This window comes from Coenobita brevimanus, chromosome 90 (genome assembly GCF_032717465.1).
Source record: "Coenobita brevimanus isolate Jiangsu-jjx chromosome 90, ASM3271746v2, whole genome shotgun sequence".
Lineage (NCBI taxonomy): Eukaryota > Metazoa > Arthropoda > Malacostraca > Decapoda > Coenobitidae > Coenobita > Coenobita brevimanus.
In genome coordinates this window covers 26,264,199-26,280,647 of record NC_137043.1, presented here as the reverse complement: position 1 = coordinate 26,280,647, position 16,449 = coordinate 26,264,199, and the positions used below count along the sequence as shown (strand labels likewise).

Here is a 16,449-nt window from a genome sequence, read left to right as displayed (position 1 = left end):
CTAGGGACCGGAAAAGGGTGGAAGTGTTAGAAATGAAGTGACTAAGGTCAATATGTGGGGTCAAATGGTTTAAAAGAACAAAAAATGACATGGTGAGAGAGAGGTATGGAAAAAGATGTAAAACGACGGAAAAGTCCATGACGTGGTCATGTGGACAGAATGGGTGGTGAAAGATTGATAAAAAAAGGTGTATAGAACACACAAAAAAAAGAAAAAGAAAAAGAAAAAAAAATGAGAAAGGTAAGACAAGGGCAAGGAGGATGTGGAAGAATGGCGTGAAGGAAATTCTGAATCATGGAGGTCTAAGCATCCAGGAGGATGAAAGACATGAAAAGACGTGAACAAATTGGAATGAAGTGACTTATGAGGAAATCACTCACTATCAGTTACTTATAACCTGCAAGAAGTGACGAGACTAAGCTAAAGCCACAGTGATTAACAGGACATGGCTGTGGACGATTCATCAGACTTGCTTTGGAAAGCTGTAGACCATAACAACTGTACAACGGCTGAAACAATGAAAGTCAATGAGTGATATTACTTTGTGCTTTCTGCCGCCAACCAGCTTGAACAGGTAACAGTGACCTTATATATATTTTTGATATGTAGTATATCAAAATAACAAGTAAAATCCATATACCTGTGACAAAAGTGGCTAAATATGTAATGAATATTAACAATTTACATACACAATATTTTAGCATTTAGGGCAATTCAGGAGTCCCCTCTTCAACAGTGGCCACGGTACTTGTGTTCCCGCCATTTTCACTCCTGGTCTTGTTGCCCCTATTTCCGCCTCTGTTCCTGTTCCTGTTCCTCCTACGGGCCTGCCTCTCCACGTCAGGTATACGCCTGGTCCTGGCTCTCTTGTACACTCTGAAGAGTCGCCGCTCCAGCCTGCCGTAGGGCTTGAAGAGGCGGGTGACGGCGGAGTGGCTGAGACGGTTGAACCTGGCGTTGCGTTCACCCACCAGGTTGATCTCGTAACTGGACGGGCTGGCAACAAAGCACCATAATATATCAATACACGAATATGGAAACGATTATATCATCATCAGCATCATCATTATCCAGTATACCTTTGATATATATCACCCCCACTTTCTTCAAATAAAATAAAACCAGTTGGTTATTATTTGGTCCAGGTTCAGTCTCCCAGCTCAAAAGTGCAGACACACATCTCAGAGGAGTAAATATGCAATGACTGAGTTTTGAAGACGGAGGGGGGGGGGGATGAGAACATTATCCCATTATGGATGAGACAATGTTGCGAACAGTTTACGACAGGAACCCGTGTGCACCATCTGGATACATACTGTACGTGTGACGTTTCCAGGCCTGCAAATGTACAGAAACACAGCAAAGCAGGTTTGTTTCGAAACATGATTAGTGTCACTGTCTACTTCAGTTATTTGGTGATTCAATATTTACGGTATTAGGCTGATAATCTTGATAATCTACAATATGAAGTCTCACAATTTGCTTTAACAAAGCTTATCAGACTTTCCGGTCGACTGGTATCTCTGACCCGAGGATTTTTTTTATATTTTTTTTTATTTTTTTTAGCTGAATGAAACTCTGTTCTCTCAAGGGTCCGTAATGAGTGTGAAAGCGACATGTGACCAACTGGCCTGTTAACAGAACCTTTACGGGAGACGCCAGTGGTTTCAAAAGAGCGGACTGCCCCTTAAGCCACATTCTCCCCTCCACTCTGCATTAAAGTTCCACCTATTCCAGTCAAGTCAATTCAAGTCCAATGAGATCAGTTCAAGTCCAATCAAGTCCAGTCAGGTCCAGTCCAGTCCAGTCAGAAGTCCAGTCCAGTTCGATCACACCATGTCCAGTCAGGCCAAGTTCAGTCGTCAGGTCAAATCATGTCCAGGCAGATCACATCAAGTCCAGTTAGATCACGTCAAGTCCAATCAGGTCAAGTCCAGTCAGATCACATCAAGTCCACTCAGGTCACGTCAAGTCCAGTCAGGTCGTCAAGTCAGATCACATCAAGTCCAGTCAGGTCACGTCAAGTCCAGTCCAATCAGATCACATCAAGTCCCGTCAGATCGTCATGTCCAGTCAGATCGTCCAGTCCAATCAGGTCACCTCAAGTCCAGTCAGATCACGTGAAGTCCAGTCAGATCACGTGAAGTCCAGTCAGATCACGTCCAGTCCAATCAGATCAAGTCAAGTTCAGTCCAATCAAGCCCAGTCAGGTCACGTCAAGTCCAGTCAAATGAAGTCCAGTCCAATCAGGTCACGTCAAGTCCAGTCAGATCAAGTCCAGTCCAGTCAGGTCACGTCAAGTCCAGTCAGATCATCAAGTCCAATCAGGTCACGTCAAGTCCAGTCCAGTCAGATCACGTCAAGTCCAGTCACATCATGTCCAGTTCAATCAGATCACGAGAAAATTCAGTCAGATCACGTCAAGTCCAGTCCAATCAGGTCAAGTCAAATCCAGTCAGGTCACGTCAAGTTCAGTCAGGTCACGTCAAGTTCAGCCAGGTCACGTCAAGTCCAGTCAGATCAAGTCAGTTCAAGTCCAGTCATATTAATCTAGGTCAGATAAGGCCCATTCAGCCGAGTTCAGTTCCAGTCAGGTCAGCCAGGGCCACTTCAAGCCCACTCCGGCCCCTCACGTCCATCCCGGTGGTGGAGAGGGCCGCCTTCGTGTGGTGGCATGGAAGTAACCAGGTAATTCCGCTGCCAGGCTGTACACACGTTCCTCAGCTCCCTCCCTGTACTCTAAAAAGGGGGATGGTGGACTGGAGAAGAAAGGCAACTTCAGTCTACAGTCCATCAGATTCACGTCCACATAACAATGGGCAAACAACACTAACAACAAAAACAAAACAGTAAGAACATCAACAATAACAAAACAGTAAGAACAATAACAACAATAAAACAGTAAGACCAATAACAAATACAAAACAGTAAGAACACTAACAAAACAGTAAGAACAATAACAACAAAACAATAAGAACAACAGCAACAACAAAACAGTAAGAACAACAAAACACTAACTACAACAACAACAAGGGCAAGAACAACAACATTCACTCCAGCCCAATCATGCTAGTCATTACCTTGTCCGTCCACATCACCTCAACTCCACCGACATCCATTCCCAGTCATTCACATACACCTACAATCACGCACGCCCGGCCACGATACCTAAATTCTGATTAGAGTACAATATGAAAAGTAAAGTCGGTTAGGTCAAATTAATTCAGTTTAAGTTTATTCACATCCACTCAGATCATTTTCAGGTCTAATTAGCCTACTTAATCCAATGGCGTAATTTTTATATTTTACTCGTGCTACGGTGCTGGGGAGGGGCTCCTTCACGTGATGGCACCGATATAGCTGGATGATTGAGCTGCTAAGTTATACAAATGTCCTTTAGCTACTCCCCTCTCCCCAGAAAGGAGGATTCAGAGCTGCAGGAGAAAGGAACTTAAACCTGCAGTCCATCGGGCTCACGTTTCAGATGAACCCGGGGCGACTGCTACTGCTACTACGTTTACTACAACTACTTTTGCTACTACTGCTACTACTTCTACTACTATTACTACAAATACTACTATGCTATTACTTCTATTCGTGCTATCTCTGTCGATTTTATGCAGCTTGGTAAAGACCTTCAGTACTGAAAGGATTACTGAAGCTTGCATCTACCCCCTCCAGTTCTTTTTTCCTCTCAGAAGCTTGGAATATCGCCAAAAGTGGCAAGAATGAAAGGGTTAAGCACTTCAAAACTGTGGCGTATTTTGGGGAAGCTATATAGAGCCTTCATTTTTTCACTACAACAATAAAAATATAGAAAGCAGACAGCGAGAACGAAATAGCAGTGACGTCCTCGGGCTGAGTAGGTCAAAGGCAGTTCAGGTCACTTCAGGTCCACTCAGGTCGCTTCTGGTCCACTTAGGTCACTTCTGGTCCATTCAGGTCACTTCCGGTCCATTCAGGTCACCTCAGGTCACTTCAGGACCATTTAGGTCACCTCAGGTCCATTCAGGCCACCTCAGGTCCACTCAGATCACTTCATGGTCACTTCAGGTCCATTCACATACAGTACATTTAGGCCACTTCAGGTCCATCCACATACATTCAGGTCACTTCAGGTCCATCCACATACATTCAGGCCACTTCAGGTCCATTCACATACATTCAGGTCACTTCAGGTCCACTCACATACATTCAGGTCACTTCAGGTCCATTCACATACATTCAGGTCACTTCAGGTCCATTTGAATTACTTCAGGTCCATTGACATCCATTCAGGTCACATCAGGTCAAATTAGGTCAATTCAGATGTAATTAGGTCAAATCAGGTGTTTATTCAAATCCATTCATATCTTTATTACATTATTTTGAGCTCACCCACTTCCATTCAAAAGGTCAAAGTAAAGTCGTTTAGTTTTCCATGTCACTTCAGTCACGTTTAGACCCAGTCAGACTAGTTCAAGTCCGTTTGTCCGGGTACAGTCACGTTAATTTAGGTCACTTAAGGTCAGTTCAGATGTCATACCAATAAATATATGTAAATAAGACTTGTCCCTACTCTGAGGCTCTACTGTAATTAATTAACTTCAGGTACTTACAGATTACTTCATGTCCAACAGATCCATTCAGATCAATTCTGAATCATTCAAGTCAAACCTGTGAAGCATATTATATAAAAGTAGGCTGATATTCTCCACACTGTTCCAAAAGCTTGGTCTGAATCAATCTAAAACTTATCCTGCATCATGTTAAAAAAAGAAGAAAAAAGAAAAACAGACTACACAGTTTTCTGTCAGCGGTGCGCATGAGTGCGTTTGAGAGTGAAGTAACTGCTGTGTCAGATACAGATGAATAATAGCCACGTTTGAAAAAGTTGTTCTAACTCTAAAATAGGCAACTTTTCCAAATGTGGATTAAGTTCTTCCATTTGAACAAGTAACGGCACTGTGATACCAAACACAACGTACAATACTGTACATTAACACAGAGAACAAAAGAGGCTAATGTGGTGTGGTGGCAGGAACAAATGCGGCCCGGCGCAGCGCAGACCGCAGGCGAAGGGTGAGGAAGGAGCGCGGGTAGAAAAGCAGCTGTACCGCTGCATGCTGAAGACGACGGTACCAGTTACGATACACAGGGTGCGCTCTTACCGTCAGGTCCTGGTACCGTGGTCTGAGGGGGCACGGTACAGTCGGGGAAATAAATTCGCCAAATATTTCATCCCCTCCACTTAAGTTTTCCCAAGCTGAGGGAGGCTTGGCATGTTTCTCTGTCCTTGATAAAAGTTTGCCTAATATTTGACCTCATTTACTTCTCACTTACCTCTACTGGCTAATATTCCTCAACTGAAAAGGTCTTCATATATATCTTTGACTTTGATAAATGTTTGCTTAATAGTTCATCTTTTCTTCATCTCGCTTTCCTCTGCTGGCTAATATTCCTAAGTTAGGGGAGGCTTGGTATGTTTCTCTGCCCTTGATAATAAATTTGCCTTAATATTAACCTCCTCCTCTTCTCATCTGCTTCTGCTGTGTAACATTCCTAAACTGCGAGAGACTTGGTATGCTTCCCAATCTACAGATGCTCGTTGATATGATGCGTTTAGGAGGAAAGTGATAGACACGCCCTAAGTTTAAAGGAGACGCAGTGGAATAATATTGTTCCAGACTGTACACACACACACACACACACACACACACACACACACACACACACACACACACACACGAAAATATGCAAAGATAAGTTACCAGTATACACTCGCACAATCACTTAATATTAATAAACACAAACACAGAGGTATAAACATATTGGTACAAGAGTACCGTAGACACATGTTACCAGCACAAAAAATACGATGATAAATATCACACATTACTGGTATACACATACACATAAGGAGGGGCAACAGCACGTGGATGCACAATTTTCCACTTAACATTAAATTCAAGCAATAATAATAACAATGGAGGGCTGTCTCAAGCATGCCTCTGGTGTGGGCGGGAGAGGGTGGGCTGAGGGCTGGGAGGCGGGGAAATGTGGGTGGCAGGAAGGGTGGATTGCAAAGCTGACTATTAACACTCTCAGGCTTCTATATTCACTTTCATTTTCAGCTGAACATAATCAGTTGGTGTTTGGCCAAATAAGATACCAGAGTTGACGTGACTATGAGAGGATTAACAGAGTCAAGTACAAATATTCCCAGGCGCCTATTATATTTAATAATTTCTGTTGGACCACATAAAATACCAGAACTGATGCTACAATGAGGGGGTTTGGAAAGGAGCTGGGCGAGGTCCCGTGTCAGAAATGGGTTAGGCTCAGGTAGGTGAAGGAGAAAGAGCTAGGTAAACGACAAAATGTGAGGTACAGGGCGGTGGGGGGGTGAAAGAATGGGTGGTAGACAAAGTGGATGGCAGAATTGGCTAGATTAGGAATGGAACTGGGAGAGGTACAGTTCTAGGACAGTTAGGGTCAGGCAAGTGAAGGAGAGAGCTAGGACACATCAGTGACTAGAACAGGCAGAGGCGAAGATAACGTATCACAGAAATTTAGGATAAATCAAGATAGAAAACCAAGAAGCAGGTGAATACAACAGGTGAAGGAGAGGACCTACTGTGGTAATGAGTTAGCTCCAAGGAAACAGAGTTAAATGAAACAGTAAGAGCTAGGCCTGTGTACGTCCAGGAACGGAATAAGAAACTAAAGCATGATAAACATCAGTAGTTAAAATAGACATGATAGTTGCAAGGTTGAAGCGGAAGTATGCCATCGGAAAAAAATGGGATAGACCAAAGAGTGACTAAGATAGGATAGGTGTAGCAAAGGATTAGGAGGCAGGATATGCGACCAGGGAGTAGTCACGATAAGGTCAATGAGAAACAGAGGCAAGAGCAGCCAGGGCGAGTTGCGCACGTATGCTGGTCAGGGTCACTAATTCAATGGCCATATTACTAAATCTGAGAACGGGAGGGACAAGCCAAAGCCCCCACTATTTGACATCACAACTGAAACACATGATGACAAAGAAGAGAATTAAGTTTAATACTTCTACTTCGCTGCCAATAGGCAAATGTAAAGAGGATGGCAATTTAACAATTTTCCATCCTCACAGTTCTCTATTCACTTTATGTAGGAGTAAAACTGCCACCTCTACATGCTGAATGCTGAACTATAATGAGATATTAAGACATTATGGTGCCAGTTACGAAAATGTGTAATGCAAAGGATACATGGACGCTATAATGTCTCATTCTGCCACTGAACTGCGACAAATAGACTACAACAAATAAGATGAATGAATTATAGTGTTTTAGAAATGAGTCATAAAATAGGGGCCTGCCTACGCCTTTCTGTTCCCAGTTTTACGAATGCTACTTAGAGATGGATTCCGTTTTGCAGAGCGGGCGAGGAAGGCAGCCACATCTTCTGCCACCCCAGGTATAGATATTCCCGCCTCCCAAGTCCTCCCCCTCTCCTCATTAGGTCTCCCGTCTATCAGGTACTTGATGACAGAGTAGTAGTTAGTGTCTGCGCCGAACTGCGGGATGATCTTGTCGTAAGAGGCCACTTCGAAGGCGTCGCGAAGGAGGAGACTCATGAAAGAAGCGTTGGAGAAGAGGTGGCGGACTACTAGCTCTGTCGTGTGCTGCTGGGCCAGGGTCCGGTTTCCGTAGTAGGGCATATAGTCGAATAGTGGGCTAAGGGTGTGGGGGAAAGACGGAGGAGGACTTTTGAGTTTTCATGCACTACGGAAACTATATTCAAACAGCCTTCTACAGAACAGTAAACATGGAAAGAAGAGTTCTTTTATTTATTTATTTATTTACTACTGAGGAAAAACGTGGAGAAAATGAAAGAGTTTGGGAAAAAAGGTAATACTGTAATAAAAGAGTTAGAATGTAAGAACAGTTACAGCTTATCATTTACTTGGAATGAAGAACAGGGTGTCAAGATCAGAGATGGCTGTTTGAATAGTCAAGTGTTAGATACTGACCGTCAGTTTACTTCAGAAAATGTACAGTATATCGTCATGAAGTAGAGAATGTGAAGGTCAAAATAAATTAGTCAATAGTCATGTTATATCGGAGGTATTGTAGTATATGGTCATGAACTTTAGTACTTATAAGAGCATTAACGATGTCAGGTATACGATTCCAAGTTTGAGGTATTTTAAAGCAGTCTTAGTATCGTTCTGTTAAAAGTGTCAAAGCAAAGTGTCCTAAGTATAACATGTGGAGTGTATTAATTCCTTAAATCCGAAGACGTCATTTTAGTTATTCTTGCTACTTTCAAACGAGCTTATTCAACTAAGGGATAGGCCTTTCGTACTGAGGAAGTTGATAAAGACTGTATCTAACCCAGTTCGAGGTGTGTATCCTAAAACTGAACAAAATCGTCTGGGGACGGTAACAAAGAGAATGAAGTACAAAAGTACTAGACAGATGCAAGACCATCAGGGCCGTGATATGGGTTTTTGCTGAAGTCTACCGGGGTAAAGCACTTCTCATCCGAAAAACTTTAGGTCGTGACTGAAGGACATGGCCTCTCCAGTAAAATAATGAAACTAATAATAAGTCAGCTAATTGACGGGGTTAACCGCTTTATTATAATGATTTTTTTTATTTATAGTCTTCAGACACCTTTCATCAACTGGAGCGAGTTTTAACCAGTACAAAAGGTTTCATTTTAAAAAATCGTCTGGAGGCAGCACGAATAATAAAGGAAGACGTCACCGGATTCAAGGTGGTTAGTATCAGTCATTAGTCCAACTCACCTGATGATGTTAAAGTCAGACATCTCTGCCCCGAACCTGTCAATGATGGTGAGTGTGTCGAACTGTACGGCCTGCAGCCCCGTCCGCACCCGCGTGATGGAGGAGGGGGCGGCCCGGTAGTCTATAATCAAGTCCAGGGGTCCAGTGAGCCATCTGCCGCGGATCTGTGGCGGTAGGGGCGACACTTGGGGGCTGGGCTTACATTGGCCTCACCTCTGGCTCATTACATTAACTACCGGTTCACTTTCTCACCTCACATCATCTTCCATACCTTCTCACAGGTGACACTAATTTCCCTATACCTTCTAGTAGCCCAAGAAAGTAGTGGTAGGGGACACGTGGGGCTGGGCTATAAATTAGGCTCACTTCTGGCTTAGTACATTAACCACTGGCTAACTTTCCCACCTTAATGTCATCTTCCTTGTCCTTTCCCAGCCCCTCCCAGTTAACTTGTCTCTCCTACTAGCACTCTCAAAATTAATTTCAGCCTAACACTGCCTATTTGATAAGTGAATCTTGTACTTATAGTTTCATGGGAAATACAGAAATCTTTGGAAGAGATTCTGTTTGGTAAAGAACTTGGGAATCGTGTCACTTAGCCTCGTTTGACTAGAGTGAAAACTGCATGGTTTGTGTGTGTGTGTGTGTGTGTGTGTGTGTGTGTGTGTGTGTGTGTGTGTGTGTGTGTGTGTTTTGAGAGGTAAGAGGGTTGTTTTGTTTTTAACTCCGCTTGTCCACATCTCTCAGAATATGTCCATATTTCACAAAACATATTTGACGTCATTGTCCGTCCCAACTTATCGTTTCGTAGTCTGTCCACTCTTGTCCTTTAACTGTCTTTACAACACTGTCTGTCAAAGGCTGTCTCTTCACACTGTCTGTCCAAGTTCTATCCGTCATCTCATCCACGGAACCAAACGTCAGTTCACGGTACAACCAACGCCTGTCCACATCTTCCAACGCCTCTTCATGAGTCTCCAAGCCTTCTCGAGCACTCCAGTTTCCCTTCACGTCAGCGCACACTTGAGACAGCCCTTCTCTTCTCTCTTCTCCTCCTCTGGTTACCTGTCTATGAGGAAATCGATGAGCTTGGAGGAGGAGTCGTTGAGGTGGGTGACGGCGTGGGCTGCTAGGGCACTCAGGGTGGAGTTGATGCTCTTGACGCCGTGTTCGGTTTGGAAGAGAAGCTCGATGTTCAGGGGGCCATACACGTAGTGGCTACGGACCTGGCGGACGGCGGGGTATACACTTTTTACTCTTGGCCTAAAACTGCCAACTTTCCATTTCGAATGTTGAGATGTGACGACAGATTAACAATGGAATATGGTGCTAGGAACGAAGGAGAGCTATGGAAAATATGTACAGCAGTAGCACTGTCTTTCTACCACTGAGCTATGTGAAATGTGCTGCAAAAGGGCGAAAACCTGGGCCAAGTTAATGTAAGGGGACTATGGTACAAGAGGATGCGAGGGTGTGGGTATGTGTGCTGTAGTGGGAGGAGGAGAGCATGGAACTACTGGAGGAAAACTTCATTTACTGGGAGAAAGGTAAGGAATGGGGGGAAGTGAGTGGGGAACGTGAGGGAAGTGAGGCTGGGCAAAGGAGCGTCGGAGTGGGAGGGGGGCAGAGGGAGACAGCAAGGTGAACTAGTGGAGGGGAACATATGTCATTGGGAGAAGGAGAACATCCGTTATTGGTGTAAAGGAGGTATCAACTATCGGTGTAAAGAGAATATGAATTATTGGTATAAAGAGAACATCAGTTAGCAGTGTAAGGGGGGGTATCAGTTATCAGTGTGAGGGAGACATCAGTTATCGGAGTCAGGGGGACGTCAGATCTTGGTGTAAAGAGGACATCGCTTACCATTAAAAGAGGACATCTTCAGTTACCATTAAGCGGAACATCAGCAAAGCGGGAACGTCTAAATTCAGTGCAGAATGGAAAATACTGGATAAGAACAAAACATAGCACGAGCACATAAGTAAATCAAAAGAAAACCGAATGCTCCGAGGGATGGTGAAATCATGAACACGAGTTATCAGTGCAAAACAAAGAAGAAAGTGTCATCATCATCATCATCACCATTAACATCATCAAAACTGATCATGAAATCATTAGCAGATCCAGACATCGTAATTACGGACACAAATAAACACTGCTACAGGAAAGCCCGCTAACCCTGTAGGTGGTAGTTGGTGTCATGCTGAGTGTAATTTAAAAATATGACTTGTGCCATTTCTATAAGTTTAGGAATATCATTGCCACTACGTACGACGACGGCTACGACTACGATTACTGCTGCTACTACAACAACAATAACAACAACAATAACTACTACTACTATTACAATAGTGCACTGGGATGCTGTGACGTACTTTTTACGTACAGTTTGTATATGTGGGTTAAGATCAGTAATTACTGAGCACCGCTGTTGAGATTGTAATTTGAACCATTATATATATATATATATATATATATATATATATATATATATATATATATATATATATATATATATATATATATATATATTGTATATAATATATCATGGTGTTACCAAGCTATGTAATTATATTACGAAATAAAATTCAATGAAATTATATTACTCTTACCACTTATCTATCAATCACTCTATCTATCTACCTACCTAACAATCTACCTATCTATCTATCTGCCGACAGCGAGACGCCTTAATCCCAGAATCTGTGGCCACAAACGAATCATTTCATGTCACCCTGTCTTCCGCCATCTGGCCATTCTCTCTTAACCTCCGGCACCACTACTGCTATTGGTACTACTATGGCTACCTTTTATTATTCTAACCAGCTTCCAACTTTTTAGTACCACCATAACGATTACCACAATATACCACGAAATACAAATACTACGCTTTACCTACCATTCTTTTCCCTGGCAGTGGTTAAGGCAGGAGACTACTGTGTTTAGGCCAGACACTAACCAGCTAATGGAAATCCCCATCAGTGAAAAAAAAGATAATGGCGAAAAATCTCTTCCCTAGCACCACCACCATTACTACTAACACCACTACTGCTACTAACAACACTATCACATCCATCAACACTATCACCACCACCACCCCACCACCACTGCAACTACTACAACTACTGGTACTATTACTACCATCGTATAAACCTCACCACCTTCCCTATCGCCACCACCACCACCACTGCTACTACTACTACTACTATTACTACTACTACTACTATCTTATAAACCTCACTACCTTCCATGCCACCACCACCACCACCACCACAACCACCGTCTCACCAGCGTGTTGTTGCCTGCTATCTGGACCTCCGCGTTGCCGAACCTCTTCACGTTGGTGAGGCCGCGAATGACACCGCCGCCGATGGCACTACCACGCTGCCTGTAAAAGACGAGGGACAAGCCAGGGTGAAAAACTGAGTAAGAGCGGACTGGTTCGAAAAAAAAAAAAAAAATGGTAGACCAAAAACAAACTGGAAGGTCAAGGCTGGGACTTAAAATGGAGAGTGAGATCTGTTATGAGGGAATGGTGGGTTATTACTGATTATGGTACGGAAACATTATCTAGAGGTCTTCTTGTCAGGCATACCTCTCATAGGACGCTGTTATAATAGAGTGAGCCTAAGCTTATTGGGGAGTCTTTACCATGTCCTGACTGACACTCCAACCTTCGACAACCCAACAAGCTGCCAGTCGCTCTACCAACTGACCTACAGTACATCGATGGCTTATTAGGCATGACTTCTCCAAGGGGCGATTTATAACCATTGCCTGTGGCTTTTATTACCTCATCACATACGACAATACACAGAGTCACGGCACAACAAAGATGGCGTCAAACAAATGACAGATGTATGAAATGAGGGAAATGAGTTAACCTTTTGAGGCAGAGAGCCTCTCCTAATATGGCTACAGGCCGTCCCATAAGTTTCGAACCATAAAAACCACGGTGCTGCACATTCGCCGACTGAATATCTCGTCTTCATAGGTGTATTAGTCACAGTACTGGACACACTGAAAATATTTTTTGAAAATAGGCCGTTTTCAGTATTTTACATGTGGTTCCAAACTAATAGGACATATCGCATCTTTTATATATCTACATCTGTGTGTGTGTGTGTGTGTGTGTGTGTGTGTGTGTGTGTGTGTGTGTGTGTGTGTGTGTGTGTGTGTGTGTGTGTGTGTGTGTGTGTGTGTGTGTGTGTGTGTGTGTGTGTGTGTGTGTGTGTGTGCGTGCGTGCGTGCGTGCGTGCGTGCGTGCGTGCGTGCGTGCGCGCGCGCGCCGTAATGAGTAGGATGGATAGAGGCGCGTGTTGGAGCATGTCGAGGGGGGGGGGGCATACTCTGTGTAAATGGATGCTGCTGCTGACTGGCAATCGACGTACACATAACCATTTTAAAGACATCACAACATGCGACTACATGTGGGTTGGGTGAGTGGAAGGGTGGCCGGGATGGGCTGCGAGGAAGGGTGGCCGGGATGGGCTGCGAGGAAGGGGCATGCCAAGGGAAGACCACTCTATGGAGATGACTGCTGTAGGGTGGTGAGGTGCAATTCAAATGTGGAGCAGCAAAAAAATAAGTGAGGTGGCAGAATGAAGTAGGTGATTCAGCTAACTTGGTGGTGGGGCAGGGTAGCATGAGTACACCCTGTGAAGATGGAGTATGTATGAGGAGAGGTGCTGCTGGTGGGAAGGTGTAATTTAGAAGTTCGATGCTGGGACGGGTAGTAAAAGGGTGGGCTGTGTGGAAATGAGCGGGCAGGATAGGCTGGGACAGTGGTAAGCAGTGGGGAAGGGCATTGTAGGTTGGCCAATATTAGTAATGTAATGGCTTAGTTTGGAAGATGAAGTGCATGAAAGGGCACTAGTGGGAAGAAAGGTTGCTAGTTCACTGAAAACAGTGATGAAGAGTAGGAAAGTGAATTTGAAAGTAAAAAGGTTGGTGCATGACAGTATTGTGAACTCCAACGTACGGAAGTGAAGCATGGACCCTGTTGGAAGGCCTCAAGTCAAGAACGAGAGCAATGGAAATGCGTTGTATGAAAGGAGAATATGGAGCTGCATGAAGAGACAAACAGACAAATGAGGATGTGAAGGAGGGTTGTGGTGTGGATGTGGATGTGACTGAAAACGTAGAGAGAAATGCTCTGAGACGGCTTGGCCATGCGGAGAGGACTGAGAATGAAAAACTAAAAGAGTGTATGTGAATGAGGTGAAAGGGGAGAGGGGAAGTGGGAGAACTAGAACGAGATGGAGGGATGGAGTAAAGAGATATATGAGAAAGGGGAGTGTGAGCTGAAGGAAGGGAAGCTAAATGGTAGAAGACAGGGCGACATGGAGGCGATTTGTCTGTGGCCATCCCTTACGGGATTAAGGCTTCTGACGATAGATACAGAAGATAAGACAGAATGGCTTAGTTCCACTTTATTTTCTAAGAAGATGAAGAAAAGTAACAAGAAAAGAAAGAAGCCAGAGAGGATGAAGAAGAAGAAGAAGAAGAAGAAGAACAACAACAACAACAAGAATAACGTGAGTAAGCAACACGAACCACTCACCTGGCAATAAACGACACAGGTAAAAATATACGGCCACACCTGGCTTCCCGGCTAAGAAAGTTTGTGTGTGTGTGTGTGTGTGTGTGTGTGTGTGTGTGTGTGTGTGTGTGTGTGTGTGTGTGTGATTCCTTCAGCCCGAGAACATATTCCTAATTACTATCAGACGATTTTACTGAACAATATTAGTATTAAAGAGGCTGATTACGGATACATCTAACTGCTCAAATCGGAAAACTCCCCATGGCTGGATGAAATCTTTTGGAAGTGGGAAGATCAAGTCAATAATATCTAATTTAATGAATTAATTATACAGACACAACACAAAGCTCTGACTACATATTTGAAAGAGAAACATTGTCTAAAAGTATGTTTAATTTTCTGGAAGAAAATGGTAAGAAAATACAAAAGTGAACGAGGAGTACATCGGAAATACAGACGTAGCGGGAACGTGTAATCAGGCGGAATGTACTCAGGTGACAGGACAAACTGAATGCCTTGAGAATGCTCAGCAGGCAATGTCACACGACCAAAGTTAACCAGAGGAAGGCAGGCTAATCCTGTTCTTGTTCTTATCGGTGAAGTTTGAAAAAACCTTCACGGGCAGGGATTTCGCTGGGGGTGGGGGATGAAAGTACAGTAGCTGGCTCTACATTGTTCGAAGTTACCCTGGTCTCCAAATAACTACTACTAAATGTACCGTACATGTTGCACGAATGTATGTGACTATATGCAAAAAAAAGAGATATGTGTAAGCAGCTAATATGCTTAAAATCTCAAGTTCAGATTGCAATCACATGATAATTGATAGTGAGCGATAAATATGTATCAGAACAAACCGAAAACAAATAAGTTTACACTCAAATATTAAGGAAAATACCTTCTTAATAATCTTGGGATTCAAATAGTTTTAATGTGCCCTTAAACATGACGCATTTTTCCTAGTTCTGGGGGGGCTGCCACTCCCCTCCCCTCACGCCTCGTACTCTGCATTCAAACTATCAATCCTATAGCTCGTAGTTTCACAGGGTACGAGTATACTCCCAGGGTCTATCTCCATCTCCTTAAAACGGCTCTAGTTCCTCAGGTAGTGGCGTGTTCGCAGGGAACCTCAGCTTGAGAATCAAGAGGACAACGAGCGTAGACGTGAACATCTATCTATATACCTAGGCTGCTTCCCCCAAGGAAAGGGAGGTAGCCGAGACAGGAAGACACACTCTCCATTTACTCATCCATTTAAACACATTCATTCACATCTTAGCCCCAGCCCCATTTTTATTAACCTCCTAAACTGGCGATTGTATTCTAAGCGAGATTTGGAGATTTCATAACACCTCTTCTCCTCCCTCGTAATTTATTCTTCAGTTTACACCTTTATAAATCCTGTTTTTTTTTTTTTTTTTTTGTCGATATTAAAGAGATTTAAGTAACACTCATGAGCTTGTTAAAATGTAAGATACAAATATGTAGCTAAGGAAAAGGAATTACGAAGCTTCCCATGCCACCTGGAACACAGCCTTGTATCCTACGTACCTTGGTGTCCTGGCTGAGGGTGACGGCTCTGAGGGTGAGGCGGCAGGGGGCTCAGCAGGGGACGGGGAGGCTGGATCTTCTCGCCCAGACCGTGGACGTGTTGAGACGTGCCTGACACAAATGATATATATTTTACAACCAGATATATAAAACTGATCAGATGTGTTGTGTTTATAAGTAATGTAAAATGGTTATATGCTCTGACAAAATGATCCTGTAGGCTACATACAACAGTGAATAAAAACGGTAATAATGGGCCCCACTGAATGTGGCTTCGGAGATTTGGCAGCACACTGATCCTTACCGACTTATTCTGCCCATTACAGCTCAATATCCTCTTGTAAGTTACGGTTGCTGACTATGTCGATATTCACATGAGATAAATAATATGTGCTCTAGTACCTAACTCTTTGTAATTGTGTTCTATCTCACTCGTTTTGCTTGTCCGCTTGAACAATAACGATTATATCTATGAACAATATTAGCCTATAAACGCACGACCATAACAACTACCCGAACTGTGCGAGAGGGAGACGTGTGTGTGTGTGTGTGTGTGTGTGTGTGTGTGTGTGTTAGTGAC

The 16,449-nt window shown here is 43.5% G+C and overlaps 1 protein-coding gene across 1 annotated transcript in view; it reads right to left on the bottom strand.

Annotated features, from left to right (window-relative positions):
• Window positions 1–469: 469 nt before the first annotated feature.
• Window positions 470–16,449, bottom strand: part of LOC145411644 (uncharacterized) — a 67,350-nt gene continuing 51,370 nt past the window's right edge. The window contains exons 6-9 of the mRNA XM_080281650.1: window positions 15,870–15,980; window positions 12,065–12,164; window positions 9,842–10,002; window positions 470–996 (exon numbers count right to left, since the gene is read on the bottom strand). Coding sequence (XP_080137776.1) covers window positions 705–996; window positions 9,842–10,002; window positions 12,065–12,164; window positions 15,870–15,980 — 664 coding nt within the window. The 3' untranslated portion in view covers window positions 470–704. The remainder of the gene's footprint in view (window positions 997–9,841; window positions 10,003–12,064; window positions 12,165–15,869; window positions 15,981–16,449) is intronic.